The sequence below is a fragment of the Bos grunniens genome, chromosome 18 (assembly GCF_055505025.1).
Source record: "Bos grunniens cultivar Pamir isolate PY7600 chromosome 18, Bosgru_T2T1.0, whole genome shotgun sequence".
Lineage (NCBI taxonomy): Eukaryota > Metazoa > Chordata > Mammalia > Artiodactyla > Bovidae > Bos > Bos grunniens.
Genome location: NC_141182.1, coordinates 56,340,952 through 56,358,059, shown reverse-complemented (window position 1 = coordinate 56,358,059; position 17,108 = coordinate 56,340,952). Strand labels below are relative to the sequence as shown.

Sequence of the window (17,108 nt, the reverse complement as noted above, 5' to 3'; positions counted from 1 at the left end):
CCAGGTCGGAGGCTGAGCTTCCCCTCAAGACTTGCTACTTTCTCGGAGCGCGCCTATATACGGCCGAGCGCGAGTCCTTGAGCTCCGCCTACTAGAACGAGGCCTCTGGGATGGCGTCCTAAGAAACTGCATCCCTGGGTTTCTTATTTGCATAGCCCCACCCCGAACGAGCTTCTCAACCCGTCCGCCGAGAGAATGAGGCCTTTATTAGCATAGCTCCGCCCCCAGGAGGCCCGGCAGCCGAGAGCGCGTGGCGCTGCTCCGGGTGAGCACAGCTCTCTGTTAGCATTCTCCAGCTCCACTTGGAATTCCCCTTCTTGGCGAACGCCTGTCGCCTACCCTTATTAGCATAGCTCCTCCTTTTCCCAGGCCTTGCCTCCTCCTTAAGTGTCCGGAGACACAAGCCTTTCTCGCTGGAGCTCATGATTATGCAGTAGCCTTATTAGCGTGGCCCGCCCCTACGCCCCGCCCGGTTCCCCCCCAGGCGGTAGCGGCGGCAGAGGCAGCGGTGGCGACATGAGCAGCGGGGCGGCGTCCGGGACAGGGCGGGGGCGGCCCCGGGGCGGGGTGCCGGGACCCGGGGACCCCCCACCCAGCGAGACACACAAGCTGGTGGTCGTGGGCGGCGGCGGCGTGGGCAAGAGCGCGCTGACCATCCAGTTCATCCAGGTAGAGGGCCCTCACCAGGGGGGGTGCCCCCGGGACCTAGAACTGAGCCCTTTGCGGGATCCCAGATCTCCCGTTGCCCCTCGATCCATCACTCAACCCCTCCTATGAGGCCCTCTAATCTTAAAAGAAATCCCCTCAGATGTGACTCTGAGCCCCTTGGGGCCTCCACCCCCCACACACGAGGGACGTTCCTCCTGTACGTGTGTCCTGAGACCCATCACCCCATCCCTAGTAATCAGAACCCCACTTCCCTGCTGACCTGACCCTGAGTGCCTCCTGGGAGCACCCTAAATCCAGAAGTCACCCCATCCAGACCCTAAGCACTCTCATGGGCCCCCACCCCCACCAGGTGCCACCTCCCCCAACCCTGAGCCCCATCTCCCCCAAATCCCAGATCCCAGCTTCCCAGAACCTAACTGGGAAAACGCCCCTGAGATTCCCCTAGTCAGATTCTGCCCTCAGGCCATTCCAGAGAACTCTGAGATCCCAAGTTCTGGGAATCCCCCATCCCCTGAGACCGATACCCTCCCCCCTGCCAGCCTTCCCCAAGGAAAACCAACCACTCCTCCATCTTGAGTCGTCCTCCACTCCGATTCCCCGAGTCCCTCTCTGAAAATCTGGCTAGTCCTCAAATCATCTCCATGGAGGAGGCCCCCAGATTCTTGACACCCCCGACAGACCTGCCCCTTGAGAGTGTCTCTGATATCTTAAATACGTCTCCAGGGTTTTTAAGACTCTCTAGACTCTATATTCTAGGGCAAATCTCCCAGATGCTCCTGAGCCCAGCCCCCAGTTCTCACCATTGAGCTTCCCCTTTGCAGACACACCCCTCAGTCCCCTAGGGCTAGATCCCTCCCTCACCAAACACCCCTCTAACAGGCAGAATGCAGCCTGCAGACCACCAGCTGCCAGGTCATCACTTCTCTCCTGAAAACCCACCTCTGCGTGGGAAACTTCCACCCCATTGCCAGGGGAAACCCTCCCACCTCAGAGAAACCCAAGAAAGGTGTCTGTCTGCTACTGAGATGCTACCGCAGAGCTCTCCCACCAAGAGACCCCGGCCAGCACCTGCCCGGGAGCCCCCGTTTGTGTAGAGAAAGGCCCCAGCCCTGGGCCCCTTGCACCCAGGGGCAGACCCAAAACTGGCCCAAAGCCTGGCTGGAGGCGGGCGGGACCGGGCAGGAAGGGAGGGGCCGGCCTGCGGGCGGGGCAGTTTCTCGCCGCCGGATTGGAACCCGGACCTTCCCTTGGGAGGAGACACTGCCCGAGGAGGAGGAGAAGGAGGAGGGGAAGGGGGAGGAGGAGGGGGTGAAAGGGAAGAGAAAAAGGAGGAGGAGAAGAGAGAGCTAGACAGGCAGATTCTGCACAAGAACAGTTCCCAATAACCAAGCACCTACTATGCCCAAGTCATGTGTTAAATACTGAACAGGGGTTTTCCCTGAATCTCACAAACCCTGGATTAAGCCTACAGCTATTTTTATCCTCATTTTCCAAATAAGAAAACTGAGGTTCAGAGAGGGGAACTGATTCAGAGAGGGAAGTGATTCGTCCAGTGCCACACAGCCAGGATGTAATGACGATGCCAGGAATGTACTTTATGCCAGAAAAAGAGAGAGAGGACCAGGAGACAGAGAGAAGAGCCTGGGGAAGGCAATGGGAAGACCCAGAGACCCAGAGAGAGGGAGACAAACTCAGGGGCGGGAAGAGACCCAGAAGGAAGGAGGCCGAGAAAGCCAGGGCTTGGAGGCCGGGCTGCGTCACCTTGGCTGGGACGCCGCACTAACGAGGTCCTCTCCCCATCCCACCAGTCCTACTTCGTGTCTGACTACGACCCCACTATCGAAGACTCCTACACGAAGATCTGCACTGTGGATGGCGTCCCAGCCCGGCTAGACAGTGAGGGCGGCAGGGGCGGCGGTGGGGGCAGGGTGGCAGGGCTGAGGGCTCGCGGGGGTGGCTGGCCGGACCCCCGTCCCCTTGGAGACCCTTCTCCCTCTCTCTGCAGTTCTGGACACCGCCGGCCAGGAGGAGTTTGGTGCCATGCGGGAACAGTACATGCGTGCGGGCCATGGCTTCCTGCTGGTGTTTGCCATTAATGACAGGCAGAGGTGAGAGTGATGGTATGGAGGGGGGTCGGCAGGGGGCGCAGGGAGAGAGCAGCTGGCTGGACCTCTGGCTTCATCCGCAGTTTCAACGAAGTGGGCAAGCTCTTCACGCAGATCCTTCGAGTCAAGGACCGAGACGACTTCCCCGTCGTGTTGGTTGGCAACAAGGCGGATCTGGAAACACAGCGCCAGGTCTGGGATTCCCCTCTACCCCCGACCCCAACCCCATCTCAGTCTGGGAGGTTCCTTCTGGCGCCACCTCCTGAGGCTCCTCACGTCAGCATCCTCCTCTGACTCCCTCGGTCTGCAGCCACACACCCCACTAGTCATAGCTTCTGAGTCCCCAGCATTGCCCACACGGGAGTTCTCAGGAGAGGTGGCTGAATGGTAAAAAGGAAAAAGGGTGTCTTTCCCAGGGTCTACCAGCCCCAGTGTTGTTCTGTCCTGACCCCTCCTCTCGTTCCCACCTGGAGCCTGGCCTCAGCCTCCTCTGGATTTCTCCCCTCCAGTCAACCTCCCACTCCACCTGCCCCTCCCCTGCTGACACCCCAGCTCAGCCACCTGGCCTTTGATGCCCACCCCCGCGGTCCTGTCCTTTCCTTCCTCTGCTCTCACCATTTCCCTATATACACAGACTGTGATTTCCACACAGAACTCATCTTTTCGATTAAGGCCTTGGAGCTTTGCTTGGGTCTCTGCTGGGAACACCCTGACTTTTCTCTGCCTGACAACTCAGGAAGGTCTGTGGCGCCTTCTCTTACTCCCTACTTACATGGCACCCAGCCCCTTGGGCTCCTCTGTCGTGATCACCCCGGACCTTTTCCTCTACACTTGAGCCTCCACAGTACGTTACCCCAGTTAGAGCACACAGTCTGTCTTTCTGCCTCCCTGCCGGCTGGGACTAGCCTTGACAGCAGGCACCTGACTCCTCCGTATGCCCCCCGTGCCCCAGGTCCCTCGATCTGAAGCCTCCACCTTCAGTGCCTCCCACCACGTGGCCTACTTCGAAGCTTCTGCCAAACTGCGCCTCAACGTGGATGAAGCCTTCGAGCAGCTGGTGCGGGCTGTCCGGTGAGCTGAGCCCCCTTCCCGTGATCCTCTTCGTTCCCTAAGCCCCTACTCCACCCAAACTCACCAGCCTCTTCCCACAGGAAGTACCAGGAACAAGAGCTCCCGCCCTCCCCGCCCAGCGCCCCCAGGAAGAAGGCCGGAGGTTGCCCCTGTGTCCTTCTGTAGGGACAAGCTGCTCTCGCTGAGCCCCCTTCCCGATCTGGGTCTCCCAGGACACACTACACCCCCACCCGCGATTCCTGGCCTCCCCCGGGGGGCCATGACCACCCTGTGCCTTCTGTCACCGCTGCCTTCCCCCACCCGAGCCCCAGGGTGAGGGCTCCCGGGCACCCGGGTCACTGCTGTATATAACTCCCCTCCCCAGAGAAATAAACGTCACTGCCAAGGAGGTGTTTTTTTATAAAAGGGACCGGGTGAACTCCAGGCCTGTGCACACTTGCTAAAGCCTAGCGCCACCGAGAACCATCAGATCTAAGACCCTTTGCTCAGGGCAGAGACAAGCTGAGCCAGCCATCTGACCCCCACTTCCTCTCTTAACAGATTCCACCCTTTTCTGTCTCAATGGGCATTTTGTTGGGATGAGGATTAATATTTGAGGGGGGACTTCCCTGGCAGTCTAGAGGTTAAGACTTTGCCTTGCAAGGCAGGGAGTATGGGTTGGATCCCTGGTCAGAGAACTAAGATTCCCACAGGCAGGCAGGCAGGGAGGAGCTGGTGACCGGGGCTGGGGTGGGGGTGGGGGGGCATAAATAAAAAAATCTTTTTTTCTGGGAAGTTCTAGAACTGCACTTTTCAGTCTGGTAGCTGGAAGCTATATGTGGCTATTTAAATTAACTTCAATGTAAAAACTCAGCTCCTGAGTCACACAGCCACATTCAAAAGCTCAGTATTCACACGTGTGACTTAGTGGCTACTACCCACACCCCAGCCCCACCGCCGTGGGCAGGGCACATACACAATATTCTCATTACTGCAGAAAGGTCTGTCGGACAGAAGTGGTGTTCTAGGAGACCTTGGAGACGAGCAGCAAGTGCTACGAACCGTGCCCACCTGCCTCCCACCTCCAATGTGTACTGAGAAAGGCGGTTTGGTTGCGCAGGGGAGAAGGAACAGGTGGGCTGAATGGTGTTTAAGCCGCAGACAGGCAGGTTCTCAGTTCCAGAAAGGTCTCGGTTGGGCTGACGTCTGACTCTCAACCTTGAATTCAACTGGAGGCTGGTGTGGAGGAACCTCCCTGCCAGCCTCTCCTCTGGGGGTGGGGCCGAAGTGTAGGGTGACAACGGTTTGGGGATCAGGACCCCCAATTCTGTACCGCAGCTGCTAACTTCGAAGACTGGAGCCAGAACCAGAGAACACCACTCCCCCATCGCCCAGGCCCATCAGAGAGGCCATCTTTTTTTTTTTTAATATTTCCTTATTTGGCTATACCAGGTCTGTTTTGGTATGTGGGATCTAGTTCCTGGACCAGAGATCAAACCCAGGCCATGTGCACTGAGAACTCAGTCAGCCACTGCACCACCAGAGAAGTCCCAGACAGACCATCTTTGAACTCCAACACACCACACCAGAAATCTCAACCAAGATGTCTGTGTCTCCTGGAACTTTGGTCCCCACCTGACTACTGTTAACAGTCAATGATCTCTTCCCCCTACCCTCACATTGGCTAATTCTCAACAGAATCTCTGGGCCCTGATCCCAAAACGCTCCCTTCACACCTACCCACCCACCCCAGAACCTGCTTCCTGGTTCTGGGGTGGACGATGACCCCGCGTGGCCCCTGGCAGCAGGCTGCCTGGGTTCCAATCCGGCGCTGACTCTCCTAGGCAAGTGCCTTTGTGCGTGCTTCTCAGTTTTCACATCTACAGAGTGGGGGAGACTGCAGTTGCTTCCCATGGCCACAGGCCTTTCGGAACCAAACCTGCACCCAGAGGATGAAAGCAGGGCCTGGGAGGTACTCCGCGCTCAGGAGCAATGACAGAGTTCTCCAGTCTTAGAAGCATGAAGGTCCCTCTGTATTCCAGATTAGAACAACGATTAGCTAAAGATCCCTTTCCGGGTTTCATTATCACAGAATCCTTGGCCTGGGTTCAACCTTCCGCCCTGGGAATAAGCGTGGCTCAGATGTATTGTGCTGCGTTTCCCCTCCCTTCCCCAGTGTCCACTCCCCCAGAAGAACCTCTGTTCAGCAAAGGCCTCCCCTTGTGGGACGGGGATGTTTCATTTAAGATCTGATATCTCCACCTAAGCCCCAGTCAGGGGCGAGCTCCTCTCAACAGGAACCAGGGGGGCCCCTGCTAACTCCTCTCTCCCCGGCTCCTACCAGTCTCGCCGCTAGCGGTCTTTTCTGTGTGGTCTAATGGGGTTAAGTTCTGGCTGGGACACCTCGTTTCTCAGAAGACCAAGATGCACTCTGAGAAAGTGACGAAAGCTACTGCTTGCCCCTAAAAAAGGCACAGATACAAAACCCACATGACAACTGGCAGGCCATTTTTGGAAAGTTTGCAGCCACCACCATGCCAAAGCTGGTCAGACAACAGCAAAGAGGCTGGGCTGGCCCAGTTGGCATCTGCCTAGGTGAAGTGTGTGCCTGTAAGTCTCAGGTTCCTGCCCTCCCCTGGGCTTAGCAGGGCTTGTCAATGATTTCAAATCCCTTGGGGGTTTTAATGTCCCTCGCTTTATCCATCTTTATAGTTCTTTGCTTCTCCTCCCTTTTCACCATCTCTTGGACCGCTACCAAACCTCTCAGGGTCTCCTGCTATGCACTGAACAGTGCTTCAAACAAATAGCTTTCCTTTTTGACAGAAGCCCATTTTACAGATCACAAAGCTGAGGGTAGAGGCTATTATCCAACTTGTCTGGTCAATGCTGGAGCTGATATAGGAATTTCGACAGTTGAATTCTGAAGGCCAACCACAGGGTAATTCTGTCCCCAAAGGGATGATACTGCCTCCGCAGGTCACCTTCTGAACATTTCTTCTGAATTCTACCCTGGATCTCTACTCTGGGACAATCCAGGGAACTTTGGTCCCAATTTGACATCAGCAGCCCAGAATCCAGAAATGTGACTCCCTCACAAGAGGCTGCACTCATGTGCTATAGGTCAGAGTTCAAGGGCACTAATGACTCATCTTAATTCCATGATTCTAGAAAGTAAATGGCTCATCATTCACTCTGTCATGGTCCTCAAATGTTACTAGCAGTCCTCTATTCTATAAAACCAGGTCTCTAAAATTTATCACATTGGTTATGATCTAGCCAATATCCAAGGTTCTAGAAGAGGGGTTCTTCCTCAGTTTCATCTGGAAGAGAATCTAGTATGCTGATAATCCACCTTACACTTTCTGTTGGGTCTCTACCCATTGACCAGCCACCCTCAACGCTGACTCCAGAGTTCTAAAATACCAATGGTCTCCTTTTGAGGATGCATCCACGACTAGAACAATGGCTTACTCACTACCTTATAGGCTGGGTTCTAGTAGACACCAGGTGACCTCCAAATTGTTAACATTCTTATTCTACAACATTGTTCCTCAAACTTGAATTCGTATTAGAATCCTCCCAGGATTTTATTTTAAAAATGGGTTCTGACTCAGGGCTGAGAAAGAACCCAAGAGTCTACATCTCTACCAGCTCTTTGAGGATTCCAGGAAGGCGTGAGAATACAGGAATTCACATTCAACTCTGCAGGCTGACCTCTAAAATGCCAACCCACTTAGGATCTTAACCCTACCTCAAGTTTGAGAACCCTCAAGCCTACCTCAGGGAGCCAAGAGAAACCTGGTTAACTCCTGACACCCATCACGGCCTGGACTGGTTTAAAGGTAACACCTCCAAACTCATATACTTTCCCCTTCACAAAGTAGAGCTTGATTCCCCTCCTTGGAATCAAGCTGTGTGTGCTGGGCTTAATGACCCCCCTCTAATGAACAGTGTGGCAGAAGCAGTGGAGCACACCGTCTGAGGTTAGGACGTAAAGATTAAGTGGCCTCCTCCTTGATCTCTCCTTTCAATCACGCACTCTGGGGGAAGCCAGCTGTCACGTGTGGAAGACTCTTAAGCCATCCTATAGGCATAGTCCACACAGCAAGCAACTGAGGCCTCCAGCCGAGAGCCACATGAGAGAGCCACCTTAAAGCAGATCCTTCAAGCCCAGTCAAACCCATGAGGGCTGCACCCTCATGACTGACCCTAATACCACCCAACTAACTGGCTCCCAAATTCCTGAACTCAGAAACCTTATGATAGAAATGTTTGTTGTTTTCAAGGTATTAAGTTTTGGGGTGGGCTAATTTGTTACACAGCAAGACATAATGGAAAACAGTGACCCCAGCCCAACCACCTTCCAGGGCTCTAGAAAAGCCACATTCCAGATTCCAGACTCTGCCCATGCCACCCCCCCTACCCCGCCCCACCATGCCGCAGGACAGAGGCACTCCAGCCAGCTGATAAAGTGTTTGCCGTTGGGTTTTCGTTTGGCTGGTTGTGTGTACACAGTGTATACAAGTTGAGTTGTACAGAAGCCCAAGAAAGAGCAAGAGACGAAGGGTGGTGGGGAGATGGGAGCAGAGGGGTTAGAGAGAGGGAGGAGGAAAGAAGAGACTGATAAAAAATAGAACCACATCCAGATGACAAGGGGATGGGGGTGGAGGGAGCAGACACAGACAAATCGCAGTAGAAAAGGAGTGGGAGGGGTAAAGGGAGGGGACCCTTCTCCCCCCTCCACCTCCCCAGACCCCCGCCCCAGGTATGTACAATAAATAAGATTAAAAATAATTAACAAGATGCGTTTGCCCCCTCCCACCCGACGCCAAATGCCCTGGGGAGGGAATGGCCTTTAGCAAAGATCTTGGCCTGTGAGGGAGGGCTTGCGGGGAGGGGGAAGGGGTCCCCCAGCTCTCTGAAGCCGCCCCGCCCCCCTCAACCATACATAGACTTTTCCTATACATTATGTACAAGGTGGAGGGGGCTGGGGCTATGGCCATGGAGGCGGGGATCGGGGCAAGGTGGGGGAGGGAAACCGTTACTAAATAGACATTTATACATATATATAAATAATTTCTCTGTACACCCGACAGTGGGAGGAAAGGGGAGGGAGTGGAGAGGGCTTGGGAAGTGGGGGGAGTCGAACTCTGAACCCTGCCCTGTGGGGGCAGCACGGACACACCCTGACCAGTGACCCCCCCTTCCCCAGCAACAGGGCCCAGGGGTTAACTCCTGAGGGCACAGTTCTGTCCCCATTCTTGGTTCATGGAGGAGGTGCCCCCCCCCCAGGCCAGGGTGGGGTCACCCGCAGCGGCTGTGGGCCTGTGCTTGGGCCAGCAGGTCGCTGAAGGAGTCAAAGAGCTGTTCAAGCCACGGCTGATTCCGCATGCACTGCTGGACTACCTCCTCCTGGCCTAGGTCCTCCGCGCCGCCCTCGATGGCCAGGGTCTGTAGGGGATTAAACGTAGATCTGGGGTGGGAGGGGGCTGGGGGCCTCGGGGTCAGTGTCTCAGGGAAAAGGGGTCTGGGAGTGGGACTCCTGGGTCTGAGGGAAGACGGGTTGGGGACCTGGACTGCCAGGGTCCAGCCAGGAGCCTGTGATGGGCAGAATCCCAGAGTGATACGTGCGGGGCGTGCATGGGCTCACCTGGTCCCGGCAGCGCAGGAAGGTGTGGTACTTATAGTGGTGGAGTGAGTGGTAGAGCGTATAGTATCCCGATTTGTCCAGTTCAACCTTGAACTCCTGGGCAAGTGGAGAGGAGAGGCCTCAGCCACCCTGCCCAGCACGAGGCAGCCCCTCCTTCCACGCCCCGCCCGGACCCCGCCCTCCCGCAAGGCCCCGCCCCTGACCACACCTCTCTCAGGCCCCGCCCCTGACCCACACACCTCCAGTCTAGGCCCCGCCCCTGTCCCCCCACCTTCCCGTCCAGGCCCCACTCTCCGGTTACCCATCGCACCTGGGCTCGGACCACGCTCCTCTTGAGCTTGCTGAGCGTCTTGCGGTTGTAGGGTTCCCCAGCTGGCCGCAGCCGCACAGCTCCCTCCTCGGGGGAGCCCTCCCCACTCTGCTCCACTTGTAGCTGGGGGAACGTGTGCAGGGCGTCCTGCAGGAATCCGGTGGATCAGGGGGACCTCCCTGGACCCGCCCACCCCAGACCCACCCACCTCCCCGGTTCTCAGATTCCGAGTGGTCAGATGCCTGGATTTCACCCAGAAAACCCATCAGAAAAGACACAAGCGTCTTGGTTTCCTCCAAGGACGGCAGAAACCTAGGCCAGGCTGGTGACCCTTATCATGTGCTCTGTGGCTCAGCCCAGGCCTTCCAGAGACAGCTAACATCCCACCCAAGCTTCTAGAGTCACTTGCACGTCCTACTCAAAATTCTGAGTTGGCCTGAAACCCAGAATCCCTAACATCCACCCCAGAATTATACAACCAGACTCATATTCCATCCCATAATGCTCAGACATACCCTAATGTTCTACCATGTAAATTTTTTTTTTTTTTTTGGAGAGGCGGGGCATGCCAACAAGACTTACAGGATCTTAGTTCCCTGACCAGGGATTGAACCTGTGCCCTCATCAGTGAAATTATGGAGTCCTAAACACTGGACCACAGGGAATTCCCATTACAGCGGAATTTTTAATCCTAGCACAACACCCAGCCCTGTCTTCTCAGAGCCAGACGAATAGTCAATCCCAGGCTTCTCAGAGTCATCCTGACATCCCACCCAGAGTTTCTGAACCAGATTACCCCATGTTTTCATAGTTAGGCTAATATCTCAATAAGAATTTTTAGAGCTAGCCTAAAATCCATCCCAGAATTCTCAGAACTAGACTAACATCCCCCCCAACAAACCTTCAGGGCCAGACTAATATTCCATGGCTGAATTCTGAGCTGTCCTGATATTTCACAGCCCAATTCTCAGCACCACACTAACATCCCCATCAGAATTCTCAGAGCCAGATTAGTGTTATCTCCCAGAATTTCCGGAGCCACCCTAACATCCCATCCCAGAAGGGAAATTACATAGACAACTTCATGCTCGAGCCTGAAATTCAAAGAGCCTGAATTATGTTGACAAGAGAAGCCATCAGAATCTGCTCGACACTCTGCTCCAGCGAGCCCCGGGTCCAGGTCCTAGTTCACCTTTTGTCCCCAAATTTGTACTCCATAACCATGCTCTGCTGGGCCTGCCCAGCAGCCCAGCCCAGACCTTGACAATGACCCCTCCAGGCCATTGCAGCTTGTCTCTATCTGGGTGGGTGGGGATGCTGGGCCCAGAGATCCCCATGGAACATCTCAGCCTTCCACTACTCTCCTGGCCAAGCCTGAGCCTTCCAATGATCACCCCCTCCAGGGCCCAAAGCTCTGGGAAGGAGCACAGTGGCTGACGTGCACGTGTCTCCTCTGGGCCTGAGCTCTGGGTCCCAGACACCGCTTGCCCAGCCCCCCAAGCACCTGCAGGGCTGGGCTCAGCGACAGCCGCTTCAGGACTTTTTTCTTGTGCTCATTCAGGAGGCCATCAATCTTCCGCATGGGTGGGAGGTACAGCTCGTCTGAAAGGGGAGGAGGGACATCAGAAAAGCTTAGCCCCACGACAATACATGGTGGGAGGAAAGCAGGGGTTAGGGGTCTGCGTCCACTTACCATGTGTGTCCTCCAGGGCCTGGATCATATCTGGGTCAAGTGCCGTGCTCACCAGCATCTCCACATAGCTCCGGTACATTTCCCGCATCGCCCGGGTCTTCAGCAGACGCCCAGGTACTGCCCGCTCTGGGGAGAAAAAAAAGGAGACATGGATCCATTATTCCAACTTCTGAGTCCACTGAGGGGAAGACGCTCCAATACCAGGACAATAACTCTAAGGGTGAATCACAGGTACCATCACGAGCTCAGCCTGGCAAGTCAGGGAAAGCTATTAAAGGTCATACAAGCACCAAATCTTGCGATCGGAAAAAGAATTCCAGGTCGGTGACCTTTGTGTTTGACCAGTTCCACAAAGTTTCTGTAAAGTCTAAAGCAGCAGCAGAATTGGTTTCCAAACCGGTGAATCAAGTCTGAGAGATCAGATCACAAAGGGCAAGGTTGAGGGAGGAGGTGGGAACCGAGACTGCAAAGGTTAGTGTAGGCCAGACCACATGGGGCCTCCAAGACGAGGTGCAAAGGGCAGGGGCTTTTTTAGGGAGGGGTCCCAGGGAGCCATGGGAGAGAGCTGTGAGCAGGGAAGGGTGAAGGTAATTGGAGAGCAACCTCTCCGAGGCCATGTTGATGATCGGAGAGGGAGACCAGAGGCCAGGGCAATGGAGCAGCTGAGAAAGAACAAGGCGGGGATGGGGCTGGAGGGACAGGTACAGAGATTTTGAGGGGCAGGAGGGCCAGTGTCTGGGCCAGGGCTGTGGGACAGGGCAGTAGGGTGGGGACAGTTGGGGTTGGAGGGGTGGGACTGGAGGTTTCCGAGCTGCAGAGATGAGGGAGGGGCCTGAAGGGTCTGGCCTGGTGAGCGGGTGGCTAGTGGGGCTGCATCTGAGATACAGAAACCAGGACCTGCTCCGTGAACTCTGGAAGGGGGGTGGGGGTAGGCTGGGAGGATGGCCAGGGTAAAGAAAGGAGTCTGAGGCTCACGAAAGTGGAGGGAGCCGGCCAAGTGAGAGGTACGGAAGGTCAAGCAACAGGATGGAAGATCATCTTCTTACTTTTTGTAGTGCATGCCACCTGGCTCATGGGATCTTAGTTACCTGACCAGGGATGGTACCCGGGCTTCTGCGGTGAAATCTCAGAGTCCTAACCAGAGAATCCCCCAAAGATAGCACTGGAGGGACACCCACTAGCAACTCAAGAAGGAGTAGCGGGGAGAAAACAGAAGCAGGGGGCCCACGCATGAGAAGACCCCAAAAAATCCCTTAGGAAGAGGCCCGAGAAATGACCGCCTGATTTATCCACATGGACGGTCCTCGCTGACAGCAGTTTCAAAAGCCCAGAGTGACCACCTGGCAGCAGAAGTTAGACCCCGTCAAGCCTCGGCCTAAACCTTCCTATGGCTCCTGTCTCGCTCGTGATAAAATCCTGCCAGTAGGGCTGCAAAGTCCCAAGTTCCTTGTCTCTCCAGGATCTGGTCTTGTTCCTTCTCTGCCCTCACTTCCTCCAGTGCCTGGCCTCTTTCCTGATCCTCAGACACGCCCAGTCCAGAATGTTCTCTCCCCTAATGTCACACCACCCCAGTCCTGTTGCCTTCAGATCTTGGCTCCAATGTCACTTCCAGAAACCTTCCCCTACTCCCCCCTCTCCTGAAAATAATCACCCAGGATCCCACTCGGATCCTGTTTACCAGATTTATTTTTCTCTACTGCCCTTAATCCCAACCAGCCTTACACTGATGATTTTTCATAGTTTTCTATGAAATTCTATTACATAACATCTTTATCTGATCAACTCCCCCAGAGAGTCGGTAAACTCCCATGGGGATACATGTTTTTGTCTACTCTGTTCAGGGTTAGAACCCCCAGTTCAGGGCACATAGTAGGTGTTCAGTTAACATCTGCAGAAAGGGACTGAGAAAGCCAGATTGAGAGTGGACTAAAGGAAGGGAGGGCACAGCCCCTTTTTAGAACTTTCATTGTGAATCCAAGGAGACACATCAGCTTCTAGCACAAGGAGAGTCACCAGTCTTAGACCACTGAGAGGGTTGGTCTGAGGTCTCCTTGTCTGGGCAGAACCTTCAGGGCACCCAGACAGGAGTCAGGTTCACCCTGCCCTGGAGGGGCTCCTGGTCAAACGGGGTGAATGGACAAAGAATCAGACTGAGAGAAAGATACTGACCCTTGGCTGGGGAACAGCTTCCCCAAAGGGTGTAGAATTTAGATTCTCCCATTTCATAGGTTCAGAAAATTCTGGGCTGTCCATATAGGTTCACAGCAGCAGTAGCCAAAAAGTGGAAACAGCCCAAATGCCCATCAACCAGTCCACAAATAAAATGTGGCATATCCAAGCTATGGAATAGTATTTGGCCATAAAAAAGAATGAAATACTATAAACAACTATGTATAATAATACATAAGCTACAGGGATATACTGTACAGCACAGGGAACACAACCAATATTTTATAATAACTTTAAATGGAGTATAATAAAAATGTTCAATCACTATATTGTACACCTGAAACTAGTATTGTAAATCAACTGTAGTTCAATTAGAAAAAAAAAGAATGAAGTACTGATACACACTACAACATGGATGAACATCAAAAACACGCTAAGCAAAGTTGCTAGTGCTTCAGGAGTGCACATCGTGTGATATCCCTTATGTGAAATATACAGAATAGGCAAATCTATAGAAATTAGTAAATTACTGGTTGCTTAGGGATGAAGAGGGGGAGTAAGGGAAGTGATGGACAAAGGAAGCAGGGTGTCTTTTAGGGGCAATGAAAATATTCTAAAGTTGATTGCCAGATGGATACACAGCTCTGACTACACTAAAAGTCAAAAGAATTAAACTGTTTTAAGAAACAAGTCCTGCAAATCTGGGCCTTTGGTTAAGCTCCTCCTTTGCCAGCATCTTCCCCTGACCCAGCTGTAACGGGCCAAGGGTGCCTCCACCTGGTCAGATTGAGCCCACCACCCACAGAAGACTGGATTTCCCAGGCTCCTTTGCAGCTAGGTGTGGCCATGTTATGAGTTCTGGCCAGTGGGATGAAGAGGAGACAGGATGTGGGCCATTCCCAGATCTGGCACTGAGCTGGAAGGCCAGTCTATCGCTACCCTTGGGTCCTTTCCTACTGGCAGGACTGCAGCTGTGGGGCTGCTGGGCTATGCCTCTCACCACGTGCTTGACGACAGCAAGCTTGGGGGCAGCAGAGCAACAAGAGGAAAAGAAACCCAGACGTGGACAACCTTGAGAGGAGCCTCTTATGCTCCACAAATCTTCTACTTCATCAGGACTTCGATGGAAAGAGAATTAACTCCATCTCTCTCATTTGACTGACGAGCTATATGTTTAGCCTCCATTAAAACAGCTACCCCTGCACTACACCTCAAAGAGTAGGTGACCTTGGGCAAGTCATGGCACCTCCCAGGGCCTCAGTGTTCTCATCTTTAAAAATGAGGATAATAAATAAGTTAATTAATTAAAAAATTGTTGACAATAAAATGAGGCTAGGGACTTCCCTCGTGGTCCAGTGGCTAAGACTCCCATTGTAGGGGGCCTGGGTTTGCACTCTGGCTGGGGAACTAAGATCCCACATGCCACAACCAAACCCTGGTGCAGCCAAATAAATGAAATAATACATATTTTAAAATGAATGAGAATTCTAAAGTACCTAATCCCACAGGGTTTATCTACAGATAAAATGAGCCAATGTGTAAAATGCTTAAAATGACGCCTGTCACTTAAAAGAACTAAGTCAGCTATTATATTTTTATACATATGTGCACATATATTTTTGTTGTTCCTGTCATAATAAACCAGACATCATTCTAAGCAATGGAGCTCCCATCTGGTGCCCATTATAGTCGAGTACCCTCCTACATGCTTTACTGTGAATTTTTTTTACTTTACTTGACTTTATTATTAACCCATTTTACAGGTGAGGTCACTGAGGTGCTGCCGCCTGTTTCCTAGAGTCACCCAGCGGGTCATAGGGAACACCACTGTCTATGGGCTTCCAGGATAGATGCTGGTCCCCAGAGCTCCTCAGAACCTGCTTACGCGTGTGCATGCTTCAGTCAACTCTTTGCAACTTGCAACTCCTGGGACTCTTTGCAACTCTATAGACTATAGCCCGCCAGGCTCCTCTGTCGATGGGATTCTACAGGCAAGAATAGTGGAGTGGGTTGCCATGCTGTCCTCCATGGGATCTTCCCAACTCAGGGATCGAACCCCTGTCTCTTAGGTCTCCTGCACTGCAGGCAGATTCTTTACCCACTGAGCCACCTAGGAAGCCCGAGAACGTGCCTGTTCTGAGCCAAAACAGTGTGGAGGCACAGCCTGAGACTCTGCTGGATGCAAGCCAACTCAGGTGGGATTCCACACCCACACCCAGCTGTGCTGAACTCTCTCCACATCAGTTTGCTCACCTGTATTTGAGGATAATATGGAGTATCTACTTCATAGGGCCACGGTAAAAAAAAATCAAGCAAGTTAACATGTATAAACAACTTATGGGACAGCCTGTCACATGGTTAGGTGCCAGATAACCGTCAGCCATAGCTATGATTTTTAACTTATTACTACTATGACTGTCTGATGACGCTGCCTGGAGCCCTCTGTATAATAACCAACCATGCCTCTTTCTGAAAACCATGGGGTCACCTCCCCACCAGCCCAACGACTGCTGATGGCCCCTTACCGTCCTCACTGGGGGCCCCGGGGGACGACTCCGAGTCCGAGGAGCTGCCCGGTGGGCCCCCACCCGCCAAGGCGTTGCCTGCCGCCTCCTTCAGCCACTTCTTCCTCTTCTTAGGGGGCGGCTCGGCCTTCACCTTGGTGGGTCGGGACTTGGGCAGCCGGGAGGTGGCGGGCTGGCCCGTGGTGAGGTTCCGATCTGGCCGAATCTGCCGGCCACCCATGCCCCGCTCGCCCCGTAGCGGCCGTTCCCCGCGCGTTGCCCTCTCTTTCTCCTTTTCCTTCTCAGCGGGCCGTGGCGGCGAGGGCTTCGCGGGGGCAGGCGGCTCAGGCACGGCCGTGTCAGTTGTCTGCTCTGGGGCCTTCTCCGACGTCGTCTTGTCAGGGTTCTCGGGCTTAGGAGGTGGTACCGGGGCCTTGGGGGGCGGTGCAGAGCTACCCCCAGCAGACACGGGGCCCTTGGCCTGCCCAGAGCGCCTGGAAGGAGACATAGATGGGACTGTGCTCAGCAGCCCCCAAAACCCAAATTGTCCCCCTTGGGGTACCCGAGCCCCCACTACCTAGCCCACAGCTGAAAGCACAGACTCTTACGCAGTTGGTTTCTGTCCCCGTCTCTCTGAGGCCCCCACTCTCAGGGTCTCTGCACCCCCTTCCCGACTCTTGCTTAGAAGCATTTTGTACTTTAAAATGGTTGATCTTATGTCAATATCCCAGTATGTTTTACCCCTAGGACTGTTCGCCCCGCCCATGACCTGCCCCGCAGCCTCCAAGGTACCTGACAGGCACTGGGGGCCGGTGCCAAGGTTTCCGAGCACAGACCCTCACGTAATCCTTCTTGTTGACGTTTTCCAGGAACTTGACGTACAGGCGCTGGTACCGGTTTTTGGCGTCCCCAAAGTACCCCAAATACTACGAAAGTAAAGGAGCACGTGAAGAACTCC

At 54.0% G+C, this 17,108-nt stretch overlaps 2 protein-coding genes across 4 annotated transcripts in view; one reads left to right on the top strand and one right to left on the bottom strand.

Annotated features, from left to right (window-relative positions):
- The first annotated feature begins 482 nt into the window (after positions 1-482).
- Positions 483-4,230, top strand: RRAS (RAS related). Its single transcript, XM_086353678.1, has 6 exons — positions 483-669; positions 2,478-2,565; positions 2,675-2,777; positions 2,858-2,966; positions 3,727-3,845; positions 3,926-4,230. The coding sequence occupies exons 1-6, from the start codon at positions 517-519 to the stop codon at positions 4,008-4,010; spliced, it is 657 nt and encodes a 218-aa protein (XP_086209804.1). The 5' UTR covers positions 483-516; the 3' UTR covers positions 4,011-4,230.
- A 4,061-nt stretch (positions 4,231-8,291) lies between these two features.
- PRR12 (proline rich 12) overlaps positions 8,292-17,108 on the bottom strand; it is a 29,459-nt gene continuing 20,642 nt past the window's right edge. For all 3 annotated transcript variants that reach the window (XM_086353630.1, XM_086353631.1, XM_086353632.1), the window contains 7 exons: positions 16,943-17,076; positions 16,172-16,644; positions 11,478-11,603; positions 11,289-11,386; positions 9,785-9,931; positions 9,475-9,570; positions 8,292-9,275 (listed from right to left, as the gene is read on the bottom strand). In XM_086353630.1, the coding sequence (XP_086209756.1) occupies positions 9,129-9,275; positions 9,475-9,570; positions 9,785-9,931; positions 11,289-11,386; positions 11,478-11,603; positions 16,172-16,644; positions 16,943-17,076 (1,221 nt within the window). In that variant the 3' untranslated portion in view covers positions 8,292-9,128. The remainder of the gene's footprint in view (positions 9,276-9,474; positions 9,571-9,784; positions 9,932-11,288; positions 11,387-11,477; positions 11,604-16,171; positions 16,645-16,942; positions 17,077-17,108) is intronic.

Excerpts from the sequence above, each read along its gene's own strand:
- RRAS (XM_086353678.1), top strand. The coding sequence starts at position 517 with ATGAGCAGCGGGGCGGCGTCCGGGACAGGGCGGGGGCGGCCCCGGGGC. Across the intron at positions 2,566-2,674 it reads CGTCCCAGCCCGGCTAGACA|TTCTGGACACCGCCGGCCAG; the intron begins GTGAGGGCGGCA and ends CTCTCTCTGCAG. Across the intron at positions 3,846-3,925 it reads CAGCTGGTGCGGGCTGTCCG|GAAGTACCAGGAACAAGAGC; the intron begins GTGAGCTGAGCC and ends CTCTTCCCACAG.